Source organism: Poecilia reticulata, chromosome 5 (assembly GCF_904066995.2).
Source record: "Poecilia reticulata chromosome 5, P_reticulata-male-v2, whole genome shotgun sequence".
NCBI lineage: Eukaryota > Metazoa > Chordata > Actinopteri > Cyprinodontiformes > Poeciliidae > Poecilia > Poecilia reticulata.
This window is the reverse complement of record NC_088834.1, coordinates 16,151-34,088: the sequence shown is the minus strand read 5'-3', so window position 1 is coordinate 34,088 and position 17,938 is coordinate 16,151. Positions and strand designations below refer to the sequence as shown.

Sequence of the window (17,938 nt, the reverse complement as noted above, 5' to 3'; positions counted from 1 at the left end):
TGGACAGTTTCTGTCATTCACTTTGATTTTCAAACATTTGCAGAAAGAATCATTTACTGCTATAAAACATGTTTCCTTTAAATAGTTTAAGGTTTTGGTTGTTTTCTGAACTCGCTCACAGACCCAGAGGAACCTCAGCTGGCAGTTCTTCATCTGCTCCTAAATTAGCTGTAGCATAATGTTACAGCTCAATGTCAAAGGTCACACTCAGACCGTCCATCTTACCAACAGCATTTCTTTCATCTTTTCTAACTAAAGCTACAGAAAATGTTGTGACTTGCATGCAAAGTTATAATTTAAACATCTGGTTGCATAATTTATGATGGTGTGAGAAGTAAAGATGGTGGGTCAGCTTTGACCCCCTTCCAGGTATAAGTTACATTAGAAATTTGGCTGATCCAGATGATTGTGTTATTGCCAGACATTTGGACGCTTGGCGCACATACACACGAAACAATTGGATGTTTTACAAACATAAAAATGAAGTTGGGAACCAGTCTTAAATTAATTCCATTTCTGCAGCAGCAAAACACAAAAACATGAACAGAAAATGTAAAAATAGTTTGCTTCTGCTCCCCGGACCAATCTGGATGTATAAAAACTGAAGACACCAGTGAGATATTAACTGCAGGTAATATATTCACTGCTTCATTGGAGGTTTTTTAAACTTTCTCAGCTACCCCTTCAGATATGCAGGCCATTGGGGAGCAGCAGAGGCTCTACTCCAACATCTTTATGGATGAGTTCCTAAATGTCGCTCACTTATATTTAGGAGCTCTCGTATGCAAAGACTATGTTTCTACCTGTAACAATTTTTCTGCATTAACAGTCCAAAGAAATTTGGACTGTTGATGTCCAAAGAAACCCTAACTCCTAGGAGTTGATTTCTTGTTGAATTATTATACAAAACCGAGGAGATTTGCATAAAGCGTTGAATCACTGGTTATAAATAGACATGTTCTCGGTTTTAAACGTTAAATATGCTCCTAGAAGAACTGAAGAATGCGCTACTGTTTTGTTTTTTTTGTTTTGTAACCTTTGTGTCGAGGCTTACGGAATAACAGCTAAAAACACCGACAGAGTCCGGTCCAGACTCGCTCTAACTACATTTTCCACAGTCAGTGAACGCCCCACGTCAAAATTCACGTACTGATTGGCTGTCCGGCTGTGGGGTGGGAGCTGCTCCAGCCAATCGGAAACCAGAGCATCCCCGCGTCGGAGCCACCCAGCTGCGGAGAGCAGTCTGAACGAAGCCCGGCCGATAAAAACCGAGCCGTCATGTTTCCGTCCCTCCCTCTCCGCCTCAGTCCGCCGGCAAGGCTGCAGCTTCAGTCAGACTCCTCGGAACCGAACTACACCGAACAGCCATGTCTGAGAAACTGCCCTACAAAGTCGGTAGGTGGCTGCGCTCCGTCTAGTCGGTATTTACCGAAGCAGCTTTGTTGGCGAGTCGTTAAGGTTGAATGTTTCTAACTGCTTTACCGGGTTCAGAAACTTTAACAGAACCCAATATTCTACTTTATGTTCGCATATTACATACGAATCCGGTTTTAGCCTTAAGGTTTATGTTTTCCAGACCGAGTTCACTTGTTGGCAAGTCTTACAGATTAATGTGTAGTTGTAGTTTAAGCATCTCCGGGTGTTTCACGTTCTAATTTAATCTTCGGTAGTTCTGTAGTTTATGGTTGGTCCGGGTCTCATGTTTACATTTCACAGGCTTGTAGTTCAGTCTTGAGAATGAATCGACATGTAATCGCGCCCAGCATGGGCTTCTCTTGTACCTGAAACGGCTCACCAAACGCTTCTGGGTAATGTAGTTAATCAGCGCAGCCCGTGGCTCGGCGCTCCACTGCTCGCGCAGTGTTTGTAAACTCCATCTCCCGTGATGCCTCGCGCTTCACCGCCAGTTTGCTCCGTGAGTGACAAGAACAGGCAGAGATTGTGCGTCGCTGCACCGACTGAGAGCCGCTACATAGCCGTAACAACACGTGGTCTCCAGACGCGCTTCGTGGCCGTCTTTGTATAGTTTATGATTTTCAATAGTTTTAATGTGTTTTTCAGGTTCTATTGTACATGTAATCTTAATGGCTTCAGATTTGTGAAAAATCAAAAGTAATTAAAAAGCAAATTAAAACCTGTTGGCGCCAGTTAAGCAACAACAAAACGAGACAATTTTTTATTTGAAATTGACGCTGTTGGGTCGTCATGTGACTGGAAGCAAATAAAATATGATTGATATGATCAGTGGGGTCAAAGTCTAAACAAACGCTGTCAAAGGCCTGCAGAAATCAAACTTAACCTTCTTAATTCATGCGTTTTGCGTAATGGAGTATTTCACTGGTTCCTGTGACGCCAGGTTTGTAAATGTTGCCTTTCTGCTGCCCATTGGTCAGGTTTGGTCAAACTCTTCTGGGATGTAATGGTGAAAGCGTCTCCGTTCAGCGCTGAACGTGAATTAAATAAAGTCTGGATGCTTTTCTTGGCTGATTTATGCTCCGTGTGTCAATGCAAATTATGATTCATCCATCAGGATTTCCATTCTGCTTCAGGTCAGAGCAGAATGGATTTTAATTAACGCCAAGAAGCTGCAACCAGAGAATGAAGGGAGTTTTGACTGAACGGGATACTTCGGTCAGGACCAACCAAATCTGACCAAGTTTGATCAAATGTTCCTCAGTTTGCTTGCGTAGAAACATTTTATAGAATAATTGGGCGTCTTGATCAGTTGGGGTGAATGTGACTGAATTGAAGAGGTTTTTCTGGTGAAGTTTTCCAGTGTGATTTATTCCTCCTAGCTGAGCTGAAAGTTTGATGTTTGAGAATAAATAACAGCTTTTACCGAGTGAAAAGCCTCTGAATACTGAGCCAGATGTTGTTGATGTTTCCTAACCGTTGTCCTCCCTGGCGGCGCCGGTCGGGTCCAGCTGACATCAGCCTGGCGGAGTGGGGCCGGAAGGCCATCGCCATCGCAGAGAACGAGATGCCGGGCCTGATGAAGATGAGGGATCTGTACGGCCAGTCCAAGCCGCTGAAGGGCGCACGCATCGCCGGCTGCCTGCACATGACGCTGCAGACCGCCGTGCTCATCGAGACCCTGACGGCCCTCGGAGCTGAGGTGACCTTTGACCCTGTGGTGCCGGCTGAGTTAATGTTGAACTATTGAAGGAGCTTTGTTGTGCAGCTGTTTGCTCTCAGGCTCTGCAGCATATCGATCTAATGTTGACTCGGTTCTGCTCCTCAAGGCTGCTGTGCGGTTATCACATCTGGGTCTGACCGATCCGGACTGGTCCCGTCCTACCCAAACCAGCAGGACGGGACCAGAAAACTGCCTGTGTCCGAGCAGAACTGGACTTCTGGAGAGGAAATGGGTTCTAATCTCGTCCACATTCATTTCCTCAGACCTGCAGCCTTTGTGTTCTGACACCAGGTGGCAGCAGTGAGTGGAAATTTAAACCGGGTCTGTTTTGAAGCAGAATGAACCCAAAAGGACCCACCGGAACCGCAGGATGATTGTAACGGGTCAGAGCCGCTGGCCATGTTGGACCGACCCGGCGCTGAAATCACTCACTGGAAGCTCTGGGTTCAAGTTCATCTGGAGTTACTAATCTAGTCTGAGTATTTTTGTCTAGTTTCTAGAGCAAAAATCTGAGTTCAGCTGGACAGAAATAACCAGAAGTAACAAAGTATAAGAGCTTGTTTGCATTAATGATGAATATTGATGAAATGCTCATGTTATTTCCCTGATAATCTGGGAAACTGAAGTAATTCAGCAGCGGCCCAGTCCTCATTTATTATCAAGGATTTTTTCTCCGGATGTTTTTCTGACTGAACTGAACTCGGATGTTTGGTCGGATTTAGTTTTTTGCAGTGTAGGATCAGGTGATGCACTGTAAAAGATAAACATGCAGCGAACATGATCGATTCGCCAATAAATCTGTTTCTATTGATTATTGACGGAGGTGGACGCCATCTCATCAGAGGTGGTTTGAACTGTGAAAGGTGAACATCTCTGACCTCTGACCCCCTCCACAGGTTCAGTGGTCCAGCTGCAACATCTTCTCCACCCAGGACCACGCCGCCGCTGCCATCGCCAAAACCGGCGTTCCAGGTACCAGACGGCGCCCCCTGTGGCCGCTCGGCGTAGCGCGCAGGCAGGAAGTGACCTCTGATTTCTTTTTGCAGTTTACGCCTGGAAGGGCGAGACGGACGAGGAGTACGTGTGGTGCATCGAGCAGACGCTGTACTTCAGAGACGAGGCGCCGCTCAACATGATCCTGGACGACGGCGGAGACCTCACCAACCTGGTGCACCAGAAGTACCCCAAGCTGCTGCCAGGTGGGCCTCCTGCCCCTTCAGGCTGTGCAGGTTCATTCCTGTAAAGCAGGTTTCCAAGGTGTGGTGCGGGGGCCGTGTGTGGCCCCTGCCTTCAGATGCAGCGGGCAGCAGTTCCTGCTCAGCTGTTTGTAAATTTTCAGTTCCTTTTGAAAATCTTCATTAATCATCAGGTTTTATTCTCTCCGTCTTTCCAGTAACTTTCACTCCTTCGCTGCACATTAACCAGCTTTTAATCCATTTATGAAACTTTTCTAGAGCATTTCCAAAGAAACTGACATAAATGCAGATTTTTGTTGGTCAGAATCTGAAACATTTTGTTCGGTTGTTTTGTCTCCCTTTAGTTTTAATAAGGCGGATCGTTTAGTTTGGATCTAGAATAATTCTCCAACAGTCAGATTGTTTAAGGTATTCTTGGTTTATTGTTCAGCTGTTTGGTTCTTTTGGACGTGTGATGAAGTTTGGACTCCCTGCTCTAAAGGTTCACGTTTCTCAGCAGTTGAGCTTCAGGTTCAGCCAAGTTAATGTTTATTTCTACAACACTGAAAAAACCCAATAGTTGACTGAAGTCAACCATTTAACTTTTATTCTGCACAAAGTGTGAAAAGCAGAGGAACGTGTCGGAGCTCCAGGTTCTCTGGCTGCTGCGTCCGAGTGAAATGCAGAGAAATGAGGTTAAAACTGAAACAGTTTGCTTCATAATTAATTTATTTTTCATAAAATAATCACTACAAAATGTTTGATTTATCCCAAAGGAAAGTGTTTTTGTAGGTCGGACCAAGAAAACGCTGGTTCAGCTCAGCGTCTCTTAGAGTCCAGTTTGATGTTGAGCAGACGGCTGGTTGGCTTTACCGCCCCCTGCTGGTCAGGAGTGCAGCGCAGAACGGGAAGGTTAATAAAAATGATTTTTCTCAGCGTCTTCAAGGAGAAATATTTACGTTTACTTACTTTAACTCTGCTTCGTGTTTTAACTCGTTCTCCATATTGAGCTCGAGTCTTAAGGCCCCAACATACTCGGCCGACTTCAGTCCGCCGGACATGTAGATGTTTCTGACCGCCGCGTACTCGGTGTCGCACAGTAAACTGCCTGGTGGAAACGGTTTTCACACTGAACTGGTTTCCATGCGACACCGGGCTGATGAGGTTGATAATTATAACTTTACTCATGTAACCCTGGTTAATGGTTAACCGTCATGTAACCCGGGTTAATGGTTAACAGTCATGTAACCAGGGTTAATGGTTAACCGTCATGTAACCCGGGTTAATGGTTAACCGTCATGTAACCCTGGTTAATGGTTAACCGTCATGTAACCCTGGTTAATGGTTAACCGTCATGTAACCCTGGTTAATGGTTAACCGTCATGTAACCAGGGTTAATGGTTAACCGTCATGTAACCCTGGTTAATGGTTAACCGTCATGTAACCCGGGTTAATGGTTAACCGTCATGTAACCCTGGTTAATGGTTAACCGTCATGTAACCCTGGTTAATGGTTAACCGTCATGTAACCCGGGTTAATGGTTAACCGTCATGTAACCCTGGTTAATGGTTAACCGTCATGTAACCCTGGTTAATGGTTAACCGTCATGTAACCAGGGTTATGCGAGTTCATATGGCTTCAATGTTGAGGTCAACATGAGTCAACATAACGTTGTCATGGTGACGTGAGAGACGCGTAAGCGGAAATACTTGACAGCAACAGGCTTTATATATTCACACATGGAGAATGATGAGGACAAAACCAGATTCATCAGCCGTGTAGCAGAGAGGCGGAACCATAAGTTCAGTCCGACTTTCTCCCAACGGCAACGAGTAATGATGGGGTCTGAGCTCATGTGCACAAATGATCACCGATCACAGTTATCCTTTCGGAACATTTTAAACGGAGCTTATTGAAAGGTTCCCTGATTACAGCTAAAGCCAGCGCAGCTTCCTGCTGTTCCTCTGCCTGCAGCAGGAAGCTGCGCTGCAGCGGCTCCCTGTCTGAACCGACATGTCGCTGCCTTTCTCTGTCCCGCACCGAGAGGCGAGTTGAAGCTTCTCAGATGGAGAAGAAACGGAGCTCGGCGCCCAAATAGATGATCAAACTTGCTAGTTGTCATTAGGATTGAGGAATTTGTCAGGAGAGAATTTCAGGTGGTCAGCAGCTCGACTATGACGACCCAACCGTCCGCCGGCAGTAAAGGCCCGAGGAGATGCTATTGTGCTAACATTTTATCCTTTGACAGAGTAAATAAAATTACCAGAATAAAGTTATAATATTATGACTTTATTCTCTTATTTATTCCATTTTTGGCCCAAATCTGGTGTAATCAGGTTGCCAGATATTTTCCAGTTTAACTAGTGGCCTATTGAAGTGATGCATAAAGTTATCGGGTTTGTTAATAAAGTTATCGGGTTTGTTAATAAAGTTATCGGGTTTGTTAAGATGTCCTCCACTATAATATGAACTACTGGATCAAACTGAAACAAAACGTTAACTGAACCAGATATTTACATTCGGCTGACGGTGAAACGCTTTTTTCTTCTTCGCTGTCTGAAGTTAAATCTGAATAAATGTTGTGGTTTCAGGTCAGTCAGAATCAAAACGATTATTTCTGTTTGCCAAGAGCCAGAAAACTGAATTGGAACATTCTTAGAGATTTTAGTATTTTACGTTTTAGTATTTAATTTGATCAGGAAGGTCATTTATCTCAGCAGGATTTGTTTGGATTCTTTTAATGTAATTATGTTTTATAATTCTTAACGGCTCGGTAGGCCTGTCGCGGTAAAGTCGATGAATCGCACGACAAATGAAAATTATCGACCTCATTTTAATAGATCGGCTCTTCCTGCCTTTTCCTGTTGACGCTGAATGACAACAGGCTGAACTCGGTGCTCTCCACCGGCTCCCCTCCTCGTTTCCTTCACGCTCGGCTCACATTGCATCATCCTAGAACTGTCGGCCGATCGCCGGCCCGTTTTAAAACCTGAGACGCTAGCAGACAACAAACCGTAAGCATGTCGGGTTTGATCGGGTCGGTCGGGGGTTTGATCGGGTCAGTCGGGGGTTTGATCGGGTCAGTCGGGGGTTTGATCGGGTCAGTCGGGGGTTTGATCGGGTCAGTCGGGGGTTTGATCGGGTCAGTCGGGGGTTTGATCGGGTCAGTCGGGGGTTTGATCGGGTCAGTCGGGTTTGATCGGGTCAGTCGGGTTTGATCGGGTCAGTCGGGGGTTTGATCGGTTCAGTCGGGTTTGATCGGTTCAGTCGGGTTTGATCGGGTCAGTCGGGTTTGATCGGGTCAGTCGGGTTTGATCGGGTCAGTCGGGGGTTTGATCGGGTCAGTCGGGGGTTTGATCGGTTCAGTCGGGTTTGATCGGTTCAGTCGGGTTTGATCGGGTCAGTCGGGTTTGATCGGGTCAGTCGGGTTTGATCGGGTCAGTCGGGGGTTTGATCGGGTCAGTCGGGGGTTTGATCGGGTCAGTCGGGTTTGATCGGTTCAGTCGGGGGTTTGATCGGGTCAGTCGGGGGTTTGGTCGGGTCAGTCGGGTTTGATCGGGTCAGTCGGGGGTTTGGTCGGGTCAGTCGGGGGTTTGGTCGGGTCAGTCGGGGGTTTGGTCGGGTCAGTCGGGGGTTTGGTCGGGTCAGTCGGGGGTTTGATCGGGTCAGTCGGGGGTTTGATCGGGTCAGTCGGGTTTGATCGGGTCAGGTTTGATCGGGTCAGTCGGGGTTTGATCGGTTCAGTCGGGGTTTGGTCGGGTCAGTCGGGGGTTTGGTCGGGTCAGTCGGGGGTTTGGTCGGGTCAGTCGGGGGTTTGATCGGGTCAGTCGGGGGTTTGGTCGGGTCAGTCGGGGGTTTGGTCGGGTCAGTCGGGTGTTTGGTCGGGTCAGTCGGGTGTTTGATCGGTTCAGTCGGGGGTTTGATCGGTTCAGTCGGGTTTGATCGGGTCAGTCGGGGGTTTGATCGGGTCAGTCGGGGGTTTGATCGGGTCAGTCGGGGGTTTGATCGGGTCAGTCGGGGGTTGATCGGGTCAGTCGGGGGTTTGATCGGGTCAGTCGGGGGTTTGATCGGGTCAGTCGGGGGTTTGATCGGGTCAGTCGGGTTTGATCGGTTCAGTCGGGGGTTTGATCGGGTCAGTCGGGGGTTTGATCGGTTCAGTCGGGGGTTTGATCGGGTCAGTCGGGGGTTTGATCGGGTCAGTCGGGGGTTTGATCGGGTCAGTCGGGGGGTTGATCGGGTTTGGTCGGGTCAGTCGGGTTCAGTGCCGTCTGTCCATCCACGCAGCAACAGCTACGCACCACGAACCGATTTCTCTCACCGACATTCAGATTTCAGACAGAAAGTCCTGTAAAAACCCAGTTTCTGACACGTGAATTGGAAGTAAACGAACGCGGCTGAATGCACAGCCTCGTCATTATAACATGTTTATGTCTCGATGAACGGCTGAAAAGTTCCCGGGTTCATCAGTAGCAAGTTCACTCCAGCTCCTCTGCTGGTCATTTCTGTGGATTCCTCATGAGATGTTGAATAAACATTAATGTTGTTTCCACTCATCATCTCCGACGTCCGCTGCTCCGTGTCAGCCGTTTGGGATTCCCCTCCGTGTTTTCCCTTCAGAAAGGCGGAGGGGAATCCGCGCTCTCTGATTGGCTGCCTGTCACATTCAACAGGCTGCCTTCTCGCTCCCAGTCGGGGAAAACCCACAGGCTGCAGCGATAAACTGGCCAAGACGATCCAACATGCTGAATATGGCTGATTTGGGTCGGAGCGGTTCTGGACCCGATCGGTCGGAACACCACAGGATGATCGTTGGACCTTCCAGGATTGTCCTGAGGGGAAAATCGGGGCAAAGCAGTGAGCTGGGCTGCAGGTCGGAGGGAGGGAGCTATTGGATCAGGTGGTCCATGTCCATGTTCTCCATCTCAATATAATGGTTGTTGCAGACAGACTTCATGATCTGGACTCTTTTGGTTGGATGTTGGTTTTATTTCCACTCTGGTTTCATGTTTAGTTTTTATCCAGGTGCATTTTGTCAACAGGCTGAGAGTCCGTTTTATTTTTGGTAGTTTATTTAGTTCACCAGTTGCAGTGTTTAGTCTTCTTTTGAAAATAAAGTATGTATTTTGGCAGGACATCTCTTGCATTATTATGTCATTACATCAGTTTACAATGGTCTTCAAACAATATTATCGTTTATCGCAATAATTTTAGAGACAATTAATCGCCCAGCTAAACTTATCATGACGGACCTACGGCTCGGTGGCTTTTTGATCATCTTATGTTAAAGTTACTGAAATTAGAGGATTATTTTGTTAAATTATCGTTCTCTGGTTTATGGTGACACATTTCAAAACATTTAGTTTTATTTTAGCTCATCTTGTCCCAGAAAACTGTTGACTTAATAATAACGGTAATAAATGAGATCGTATAATCGTGAATTGAAACTTTTTGTTTTTATCTCCAAAGTGTTCTTGCTGGAAACGTTTGAATTTTACTGTGGAAAACTGAACGAGCCCTGGAAGCTCTTCTTCTTCTTCTTCTGTTGTTTTTCTTCTTCTCTTGTCTCATGTCTGGCCCGTCCTCAGGTATCCGCGGCGTGTCGGAGGAAACCACCACAGGAGTTCATAACCTCTACAAGATGTTGAAAAAAGGCGACCTGAAGATGCCAGCCATCAACGTCAACGACTCCGTCACCAAGGTAACCGGCTGTCTGACCGCCGCCTCCATCGCCAGCCTTCCTCCTCCTCCTCATCGTCGGCACGTCTCTGCAGAGTAAGTTCGACAACCTGTACGGCTGCAGGGAGAGTCTGATCGACGGCATCAAGCGAGCCACCGACGTCATGATCGCCGGGAAGGTCGCCGTGGTAGCGGGCTACGGCGACGTCGGCAAAGGCTGCGTCCAGGCGCTGCGGGCCTTCGGCGCCCGCGTCATCGTCACGGAGATCGACCCCATCAACGCCCTGCAGGCCGCCATGGAGGGTGAGCGAGACCGAGGCGCCGAGCTTTGGGCCGCAGGAAGTCGACTCACACGGACTTCCTGTTTCAGGGTACGAGGTGACAACGATGGACGAAGCCTGCAAGGAGGGAAACATCTTCGTCACCACGACCGGCTGCGAGGACATCGTCCTGGGGCGGTGAGCTGAAACTGGGGCTGCAGGGCAACAGGAAGTGACATCAGGAATATTTGCTCTCATATATGAAGACACTCAGTTTAGCACATAACAGTTGAGTTCTTAAAAAATCACGAGGGAAACGCTGAGCTGGTCCATTTATCTATTTAAATGTTATTATTTACACTTTAGCTGAATTCAGGCTGGTTTTTGTTGGCCAAAAATATATTGATATCCATTTATTTCATATTTTCTGTGATGCACTATGCATATTGTGATGTTTGTATACATCTATAAATACCGTATTTTCTGGACTATAAGGCGCACTGCTGATTTTTGAGAAAATCTGAGGCTTTTAGTCCTTATAGTCCGGAAAATACGGTGCATATTTTATTCTAGTGACATAAAAAAAACAATCTAAAAATGTGGAGAATTGTATGTTATTGACATATTTAAAAATGTATATAGTGATATCAGCCTGCTGGTTTCCGTGGCAACGAGTGATTTCGGTTTCAATTTCAGTCACTTTGAGAGCATGAAGGACGACGCCATCGTCTGCAACATCGGACACTTTGACTGCGAGATCGACATGAGCTGGCTGAACAAGAACGCCGCGGAGCGCATCAACGTGAAGCCACAGGTGGGCGGCGTTCACCACTTCACCACCACTTCACCTTAATATGTTCGCCACCGCCTCTTTAACCGGTCCGCCGCCGCCCCTTTAACCGGTCCGCCACCGCCCCTTTAACCTGTTCGCCACCGCCCCTTTAACCGGTCCGCCACCGCCCCTTTAACCCCTTCCTGCCTTTAACCCCTTCCTGTCCAGGCTCGCTGCCTCTCTCGGTCTCTGCTGATCTGTTGTTCTGCGTTTCGCCCCTTGAGGCGTTGCAGCCCAACTCTCCGTGTTGCCGCTGCGTCAGAAGGGGCTCAGACCAACCGCTGGCGGTTTGAGGCGCCGACCTCTCCAGCTCTGAGAGACTCGGACTCGAACGCCATCAACACGCCGCCGGTCGCTTTATTTCAGAAAACACTGGACGAGTTAAGACACCGGTTCGGTCCGGTCCGGTCCGCTTTAACCCGACTCCGGTCTGCTTCAGTGAACCCTAATCGACCTCTGACCTCTGGTTCAGTTTGAATGTGAACACCAAAAGCAGGAAGTGGACTACAGCGCAGGGCATTCTGGGTAAATACAACCAAAGCTAACATGCTAGCATAGCGCTAGCAGCAGAAATGGCTCAAAAAATCCTGCGACCACTAAAATCTGACGCCTTCATTTAGTTTCCACTAAAATGATCTTTGCTGAAACGGTCGAACTCTGTGGTTAAACGGTAGTTTAACGGTTAGATCAGAGTTTCTCAACCTGTTTCAGCCCAGCGCCCCCCAGCCTTTATCCAGCCCCCCCAGCCTTTATCCAGCCCCTCCTCCCCCCCCCACCAAAGAATCTGCAGGCTACTTTGCACTGACTATTATTTCATCATTAATTTTACTATCACTATTGTAGATGTTTTGATTTTTATGCTTGTTTCTGTATTTATCATCAAAAATTATTTCCCAGAGAACAAAAAGTCATGAGAATAGAAAGCTGTAGTTTAGCGGTTGAACTCTGTAGTTTAGCTGCAGTTTAACGGTAGTTTAATGGTTGAACTCTGTAGTTTAGCTGCAGTTTAACGGTAGTTTAGCGGTTGAACTCTGTAGTTTAGCTGCAGTTTAACGGTAGTTTAGCGGTTGAACTCTGTAGTTTAGCTGCAGTTTAACGGTAGTTTAATGGTTGAACTCTGTAGTTTAGCTGCAGTTTAACGGTAGTTTAGCGGTTGAACTCTGTAGTTTAGCTGCAGTTTAACGGTAGTTTAATGGTTGAACTCTGTAGTTTAGCTGCAGTTTAACGGTAGTTTAGCGGTTGAACTCTGTAGTTTAGCTGCAGTTTAACGGTAGTTTAGCGGTTGAACTCTGTAGTTTAGCTGCAGTTTAACGGTAGTTTAGCGGTTGAACTCTGTAGTTTAGCTGCAGTTTAACGGTAGTTTAATGGTTGAACTCTGTAGTTTAGCTGCAGTTTAACGGTAGTTTAGCGGTTGAACTCTGTAGTTTAGCTGCAGTTTAACGGTAGTTTAGCGGTTGAACTCTGTAGTTTAGCTGCAGTTTAACGGTAGTTTAGCGGTTGAACTCTGTAGTTTAGCTGCAGTTTAACGGTAGTTTAGCGGTTGAACTCTGTAGTTTAGCTGCAGTTTAACGGTAGTTTAGCGGTTGAACTCTGTAGTTTAGCTGCAGTTTAACGGTAGTTTAGCGGTTGAACTCTGTAGTTTAGCTGCAGTTTAACGGTAGTTTAGCGGTTGAACTCTGTAGTTTAGCTGCAGTTTAACGGTAGTTTAATGGTTGAACTCTGTAGTTTAGCTGCATTTTAACGGTAGTTTAGCGGTTGAACTCTGTAGTTTAGCTGCATTTTAACGGTAGTTTAGCGGTTGAACTCTGTAGTTTAGCTGCAGTTTAACGGTAGTTTAGCGGTTGAACTCTGTAGTTTAGCTGCAGTTTAACGGTAGTTTAGCGGTTGAACTCTGTAGTTTAGCTGCAGTTTAACGGTAGTTTAGCGGTTGAACTCTGTAGTTTAGCTGCAGTTTAACGGTAGTTTAATGGTTGAACTCTGTAGTTTAGCTGCAGTTTAACGGTAGTTTAGCGGTTGAACTCTGTAGTTTAGCTGCAGTTTAACGGTAGTTTAGCGGTTGCTGTTGGGCTGGCCGATATGAACTTTTATCTCATCCTTCTTGCTTCTCTTGGTGCTGCAGCTGCTTGGCGCCATCTGAGCTCCACAAACAAACAGATTTTAAAAACTAACCTGCTTTCTTTGACCAGACGCACAGATCAGTTCCTCACTGAGCTTCACACGCTGACCGCGTTCCAGCGCGTTTCCATATTTACTGATGCTGTCGACGTTAACGTGACGACCCCAGCGGCACAGACTGAATTCTCCTGATAATCTGAGGCGGTTCTGCTCCTCAGGTGGACCGGTACCGGTTGAAAAATGGCCGCCACGTCATCGTGCTGGCGGAGGGCCGCCTGGTGAACCTGGGCTGCGCCATGGGACACCCGTCTTTCGTCATGAGCAACTCCTTCACCAACCAGGTGAGGAGGAGGAGGAGGAGGACGAAGGCTGCGTTGGGTCGGTGGTTCTGAATGCTGTCGTTCTGCAGGTTCTGGCCCAGATCGAGTTGTGGACGAACACGGCCAAGTATCCGGTTGGAGTCTACTTCCTGCCCAAGAAGGTGAGCGGCCAATCAGAAGCAGAGGAACCGGTCCGATGTTTGCATCTAGATCAGGGATCAGGGGTCTCCAACTCAGTTTACCAGGGGCAGGAGGCCCAGTCCGGGGCAGGAGGCCGAGGCCCGGTCCGAGGCAGGAGGCCGAGGCCCGGTCCGAGGCAGGAGGCCCGGCTCGAGGCCCGAGGCAGGAGGCCCGGTCCGAGGCCCGAGGCAGGAGGCCCGGTCCGAGGCCCGAGGCAGGAGGCCCGGTCCGAGGCCCGAGGCCCGAGGCCCGGCCCGAGGCAGGAGGCCCGGTCCGAGGTCCGAGGCCCGGTCCGAGGTCCGAGGCCCGGTCCGCATAAAGGATTCCACAGAAAACATTCTACACATATCCTCACGTCATCAACATGTAATTATTTCTCCAGTATCTGAACTGCATATGGACCAAAACCAACTTGGTCCAGGTGGTTTTGATGCGTCACTGACTGCAGTGAAGTGAACCTCCGAGTGCCGAGGAGGCAGCTGGACATCAGCTGGCTGAAATTAGCCTTCATAAATCTGATCAACCTTCAGCTGAACGCCGCTTGGTCAGCGGATATTTTAATATCCAACTTCACTGCAGTCAGTAACACATTAAAACCACCGGGATAAAGATTGTTCTGGTCCGTCATCCGCCTGGTACCGGACTGGTCCGTCATCCGCCTGGTACCGGACTGGTCCGTCATCCACCTGGTACCGGACTGGTCCGTCATCTGCTGCCCTATTGTTACAAGCATAGTGTGCATGAAGTCGGTGTAGCTTAGCCTAGCACCGAATGTCAGCCATGACGGTGGGCGGGACTTCCTTCCGCTCAGCCTGTGGGCCGCACTAATTAAACTGTCATCACGGTGGGGCCACCAGAATGAGACCTCCGTCTTGGATCATCTAGATGTTTTCATCTAGATGTCGTCATCGGACCGGTGCCGATATTCGCAGTAGTTCTACATCTGATATCTGTGACGTCTCCCTCAGGGGCAGATCTATCCAGTCTAGCTCTTTGCTTTTTCTACGTTAATCTGTTCCTGATTTTCTATCAGTCCAGATGTTTGACCAAAAATCTGAACATGTTGCCAACCCGGTTCTGTAACCATTTGTGGTTCTGTGCTGCAGCTGGATGAGCAGGTGGCGGCGGCTCACCTGGACAAGCTGGGAGTGAAGCTGACCAAGCTGACGGACAAGCAGGCCCAGTACCTGGGCCTCCCCACGGACGGCCCGTTCAAACCGGACCACTACCGCTACTGAGCTCGCCGAAGGAGCGGCAGACTTCCTGTAAACGCTCTTCTTCCTCCGGGCCGCCTGGAGAAAATTCCTCGTCATTCCTGTCTGGGAGAGTCTGCACTGCAAAAACACAAAATCTACCAAACGGTTGAGTTTAGTTTCTACAGCAAACATCTGGGTTCTCCTGACGGAACAGAATAATGAATCAGCAGGATGGCAACTTGTTTTAAATGATTATTGAATAGTGATCAAGTTTCAGCTGCTCGTTATTGTTTCACTTTAACGGAAAATGTTTTCCTAGGTGAAAAACTTCAATATTCAGTCATTATGGGCTTAAAACAAGCTGCTGCACAGCTTTTGATTTTGACTTCTCAGATATTTGCACTAGAAAATGGACATGAATTGGTAGCATTCTGTGTTTTTCAGTGTATCGTCTTTTAGCACTTAGCTGCTCGCGCCTGAAATGTGATGTAATTTAATGGATGCTCCGATCTGCCGGTTCCAGCTTGAAGCTCAAACAATGATGAATAAAATCAACTTTAAGGTTTTATGCACTGTTCTCTGATTTACCTGAAGCTGCAGCAGAGCGACGCCGTGACGAAACATGAGAACAGAGTCTGATGTCCTCAGGTTGTTGTAGTTTTAACATTCTTTCAGAGAAATGTCAGATCTTTGATGCAGAACTCGGTTTGGACTAAAACTATAAATTTATGTGCGTTTCCATGACGACGCTGTTGCTGCAGGTTTCCTAAAGCTGAAAAATGTTTTTTTAAGTTCAGTGACTTAAAGTTACTTGATCTTATTGTAAATGTTTCACTTTAGTGATTAAAACACAATATTTTCTCAAACCGAAGTAACTTGGTCCTGAAAACGACGTTTTCCTTCTCAGGTTTCCAGCTGCTTCAGTTTGTTCGTTTAGAAAAAGGTTTATTATAAACTGCTGCAAAAATGAGGATTTTCTCCTGAAATCCTTTTAATAATAAAAGTTTCTGGTAGTTTGTCACTCGACTTGAGGAATATTAAAACCAAAGAAAGATGCTGTTGAATGTTTTCCGTTTCAGAAACCTGAAGGCGGATGGAGTTGATCTGAATCGACTCCGTTTGTTTGGAGCCTTTAATGTCAGAAACCAACAAAATGAATCTGATTATTGACTCCAATACTAATCACTCAGTCAATGTTGGTGCAACCATGTTTTATTTCTCAAATAAACGATCAATGACAACAATTTACTCATTCGGCACTGAAAAAAAAAATTATTTATTTGAAATGTATTTTTTGTAAAAATGTTAATTTTTCTTCATTTTTATAACAACCTGAGACGCTAAACTGTTCTGGGCCGAAATGAGCCGCCGATTAAAACCAAGACTAACGAGTCAGGAAGATTATGTTTCCTCCAGGTGTGGGTGGAGCTTGTCCACTTTGGGTGGAGTCTGTCCTCTGTGGGTGGAGTCTGTCCTCTGTGGGTGGAGTCTGTCCTCACTGTGGGTGGAGTCTGTCCTCTGTGGGTGGAGCTTGTCCTCTGTGTGGGTGGAGCCTGTCCACTGTGTGGGTGGAGCCTGTCCACTGTGTGGGTGGAGTCTGTCCTCTGTGGGTGGAGCTTGTCCTCTGTGTGGGTGGAGCCTGTCCACTGTGTGGGTGGAGTCTGTCCTCTGTGGGTGGAGCTTGTCCACTGTGTGTGTGGAGCTTGTCCTCAATGTGGGTGGAGCTTGTCCACTGTGTGGGTGGAGCTTGTCCTCTGTGTGGGTGGAGCTTGTCCTCAATGTGGGTGGAGCTTGTCCACTGTGTGGGTGGAGCTTGTCCTCAATGTGGGTGGAGCTTGTCCTCAATGTGGGTGGAGCTTGTCCACTGTGTGGGTGGAGCTTGTCCTCTGTGGGTGGAGCTTGTCCACTGTGTGGGTGGAGCTTGTCCACTGTGTGGGTGGAGCTTGTCCACTGTGTGGGTGGAGCTTGTCCTCTGTGGGTGGAGCTTGTCCTCTGTGGGTGGAGCTTGTCCTCAGGAACAGAAAATGTTTCCATCAAAGGTTGTATGAACACCTGATTTCTCGCAGATTCCTAGTGAAGCAAAGACGGTAGTGAGAGTGGGCTGTGTGTGTGTGTGTGAGGTGAAATATGGTTCATAGCTGTAAGGAAACGGATTTGGACATTTTTTATCTTTCTACCCTTCAACTTGACTGCCGGGTCAAACTGACCCAAACAGTATCTTTGTAATATGTCGACTCTGGGGGGTTGCAGATGTGTAAAATTAATACATTTTTTATTTATATGTAGAGTGCACCTATTACGACAAATAGAAAAAGTTTAGTGCAAAAAAAAATACTTCCAACTATTTTTTTAAAAATAATTTTTTTTTAAATGGGTCCGTTTGACCCGCAACATAACAGGAGGGTTAAACTGCAGCCGGAGGCCACATAACATCACTCCAAGGGCCGCAAATGGCCCGCGGGCCGCAGTTTGTTCCTCCTCTAGGAGAAGCTTTAAAAGCTGCAGATGCTTCGCTAGTTTCTATCGGTCCACTTCGCCACCAGGTGGCAGTGTAGGCCCACTGAGCCGCGGAGTTTCTGCTCCGACCTTCAGTCGTTTGGGTCAAAGTTTCACCGGAAGTCCTGGGGAAATTCATGTCTGACGGTTTGAAACAGACATGAACACGTAGACGCCTCATGGAGCGGGTCAAAGGTCATGGAGCGGGCCGGCCCGTTGCTGCGATACGTAACAGCGTCGGCCATATTGAATGTGGCATCTCTGCCAGTAGCTAATACAGGTAAAAGGACCGAACTTTATAAAGTGCCATTCTACAAAGTATTTTGAGTTAATTTCTGCCATTGACACATTTTCTCACACATTAATATATTTGGCAATCAGAGAAATGACTAAAGACGGTTTCTAACTTTGGATGTGATTATAATGACATTGATGAACAGACACAGTTTTACAGTGTTTTATTAAAGAATATATTTACATGAGTCCATAATTTAATGTTCATTTAACATTTCAAGACAAGAAACAAATAATTTTCCTGTATTTTTTATACGT

The 17,938-nt window shown here is 47.1% G+C and overlaps 1 protein-coding gene across 1 annotated transcript; it reads left to right on the top strand.

Annotated features, from left to right (window-relative positions):
• Positions 1-1,238: 1,238 nt before the first annotated feature.
• On the top strand, positions 1,239-15,458 carry ahcy (adenosylhomocysteinase). Its single transcript, XM_081606713.1, has 11 exons — positions 1,239-1,395; positions 2,925-3,115; positions 4,033-4,108; positions 4,183-4,335; positions 9,897-10,009; positions 10,083-10,290; positions 10,358-10,445; positions 10,944-11,061; positions 13,413-13,535; positions 13,604-13,675; positions 14,801-15,458. Exons 1-11 carry the CDS (start codon positions 1,368-1,370, stop codon positions 14,930-14,932), a joined length of 1,302 nt encoding a protein of 433 aa, XP_081462839.1. The 5' UTR covers positions 1,239-1,367; the 3' UTR covers positions 14,933-15,458.
• Positions 15,459-17,938: the final 2,480 nt, after the last annotated feature.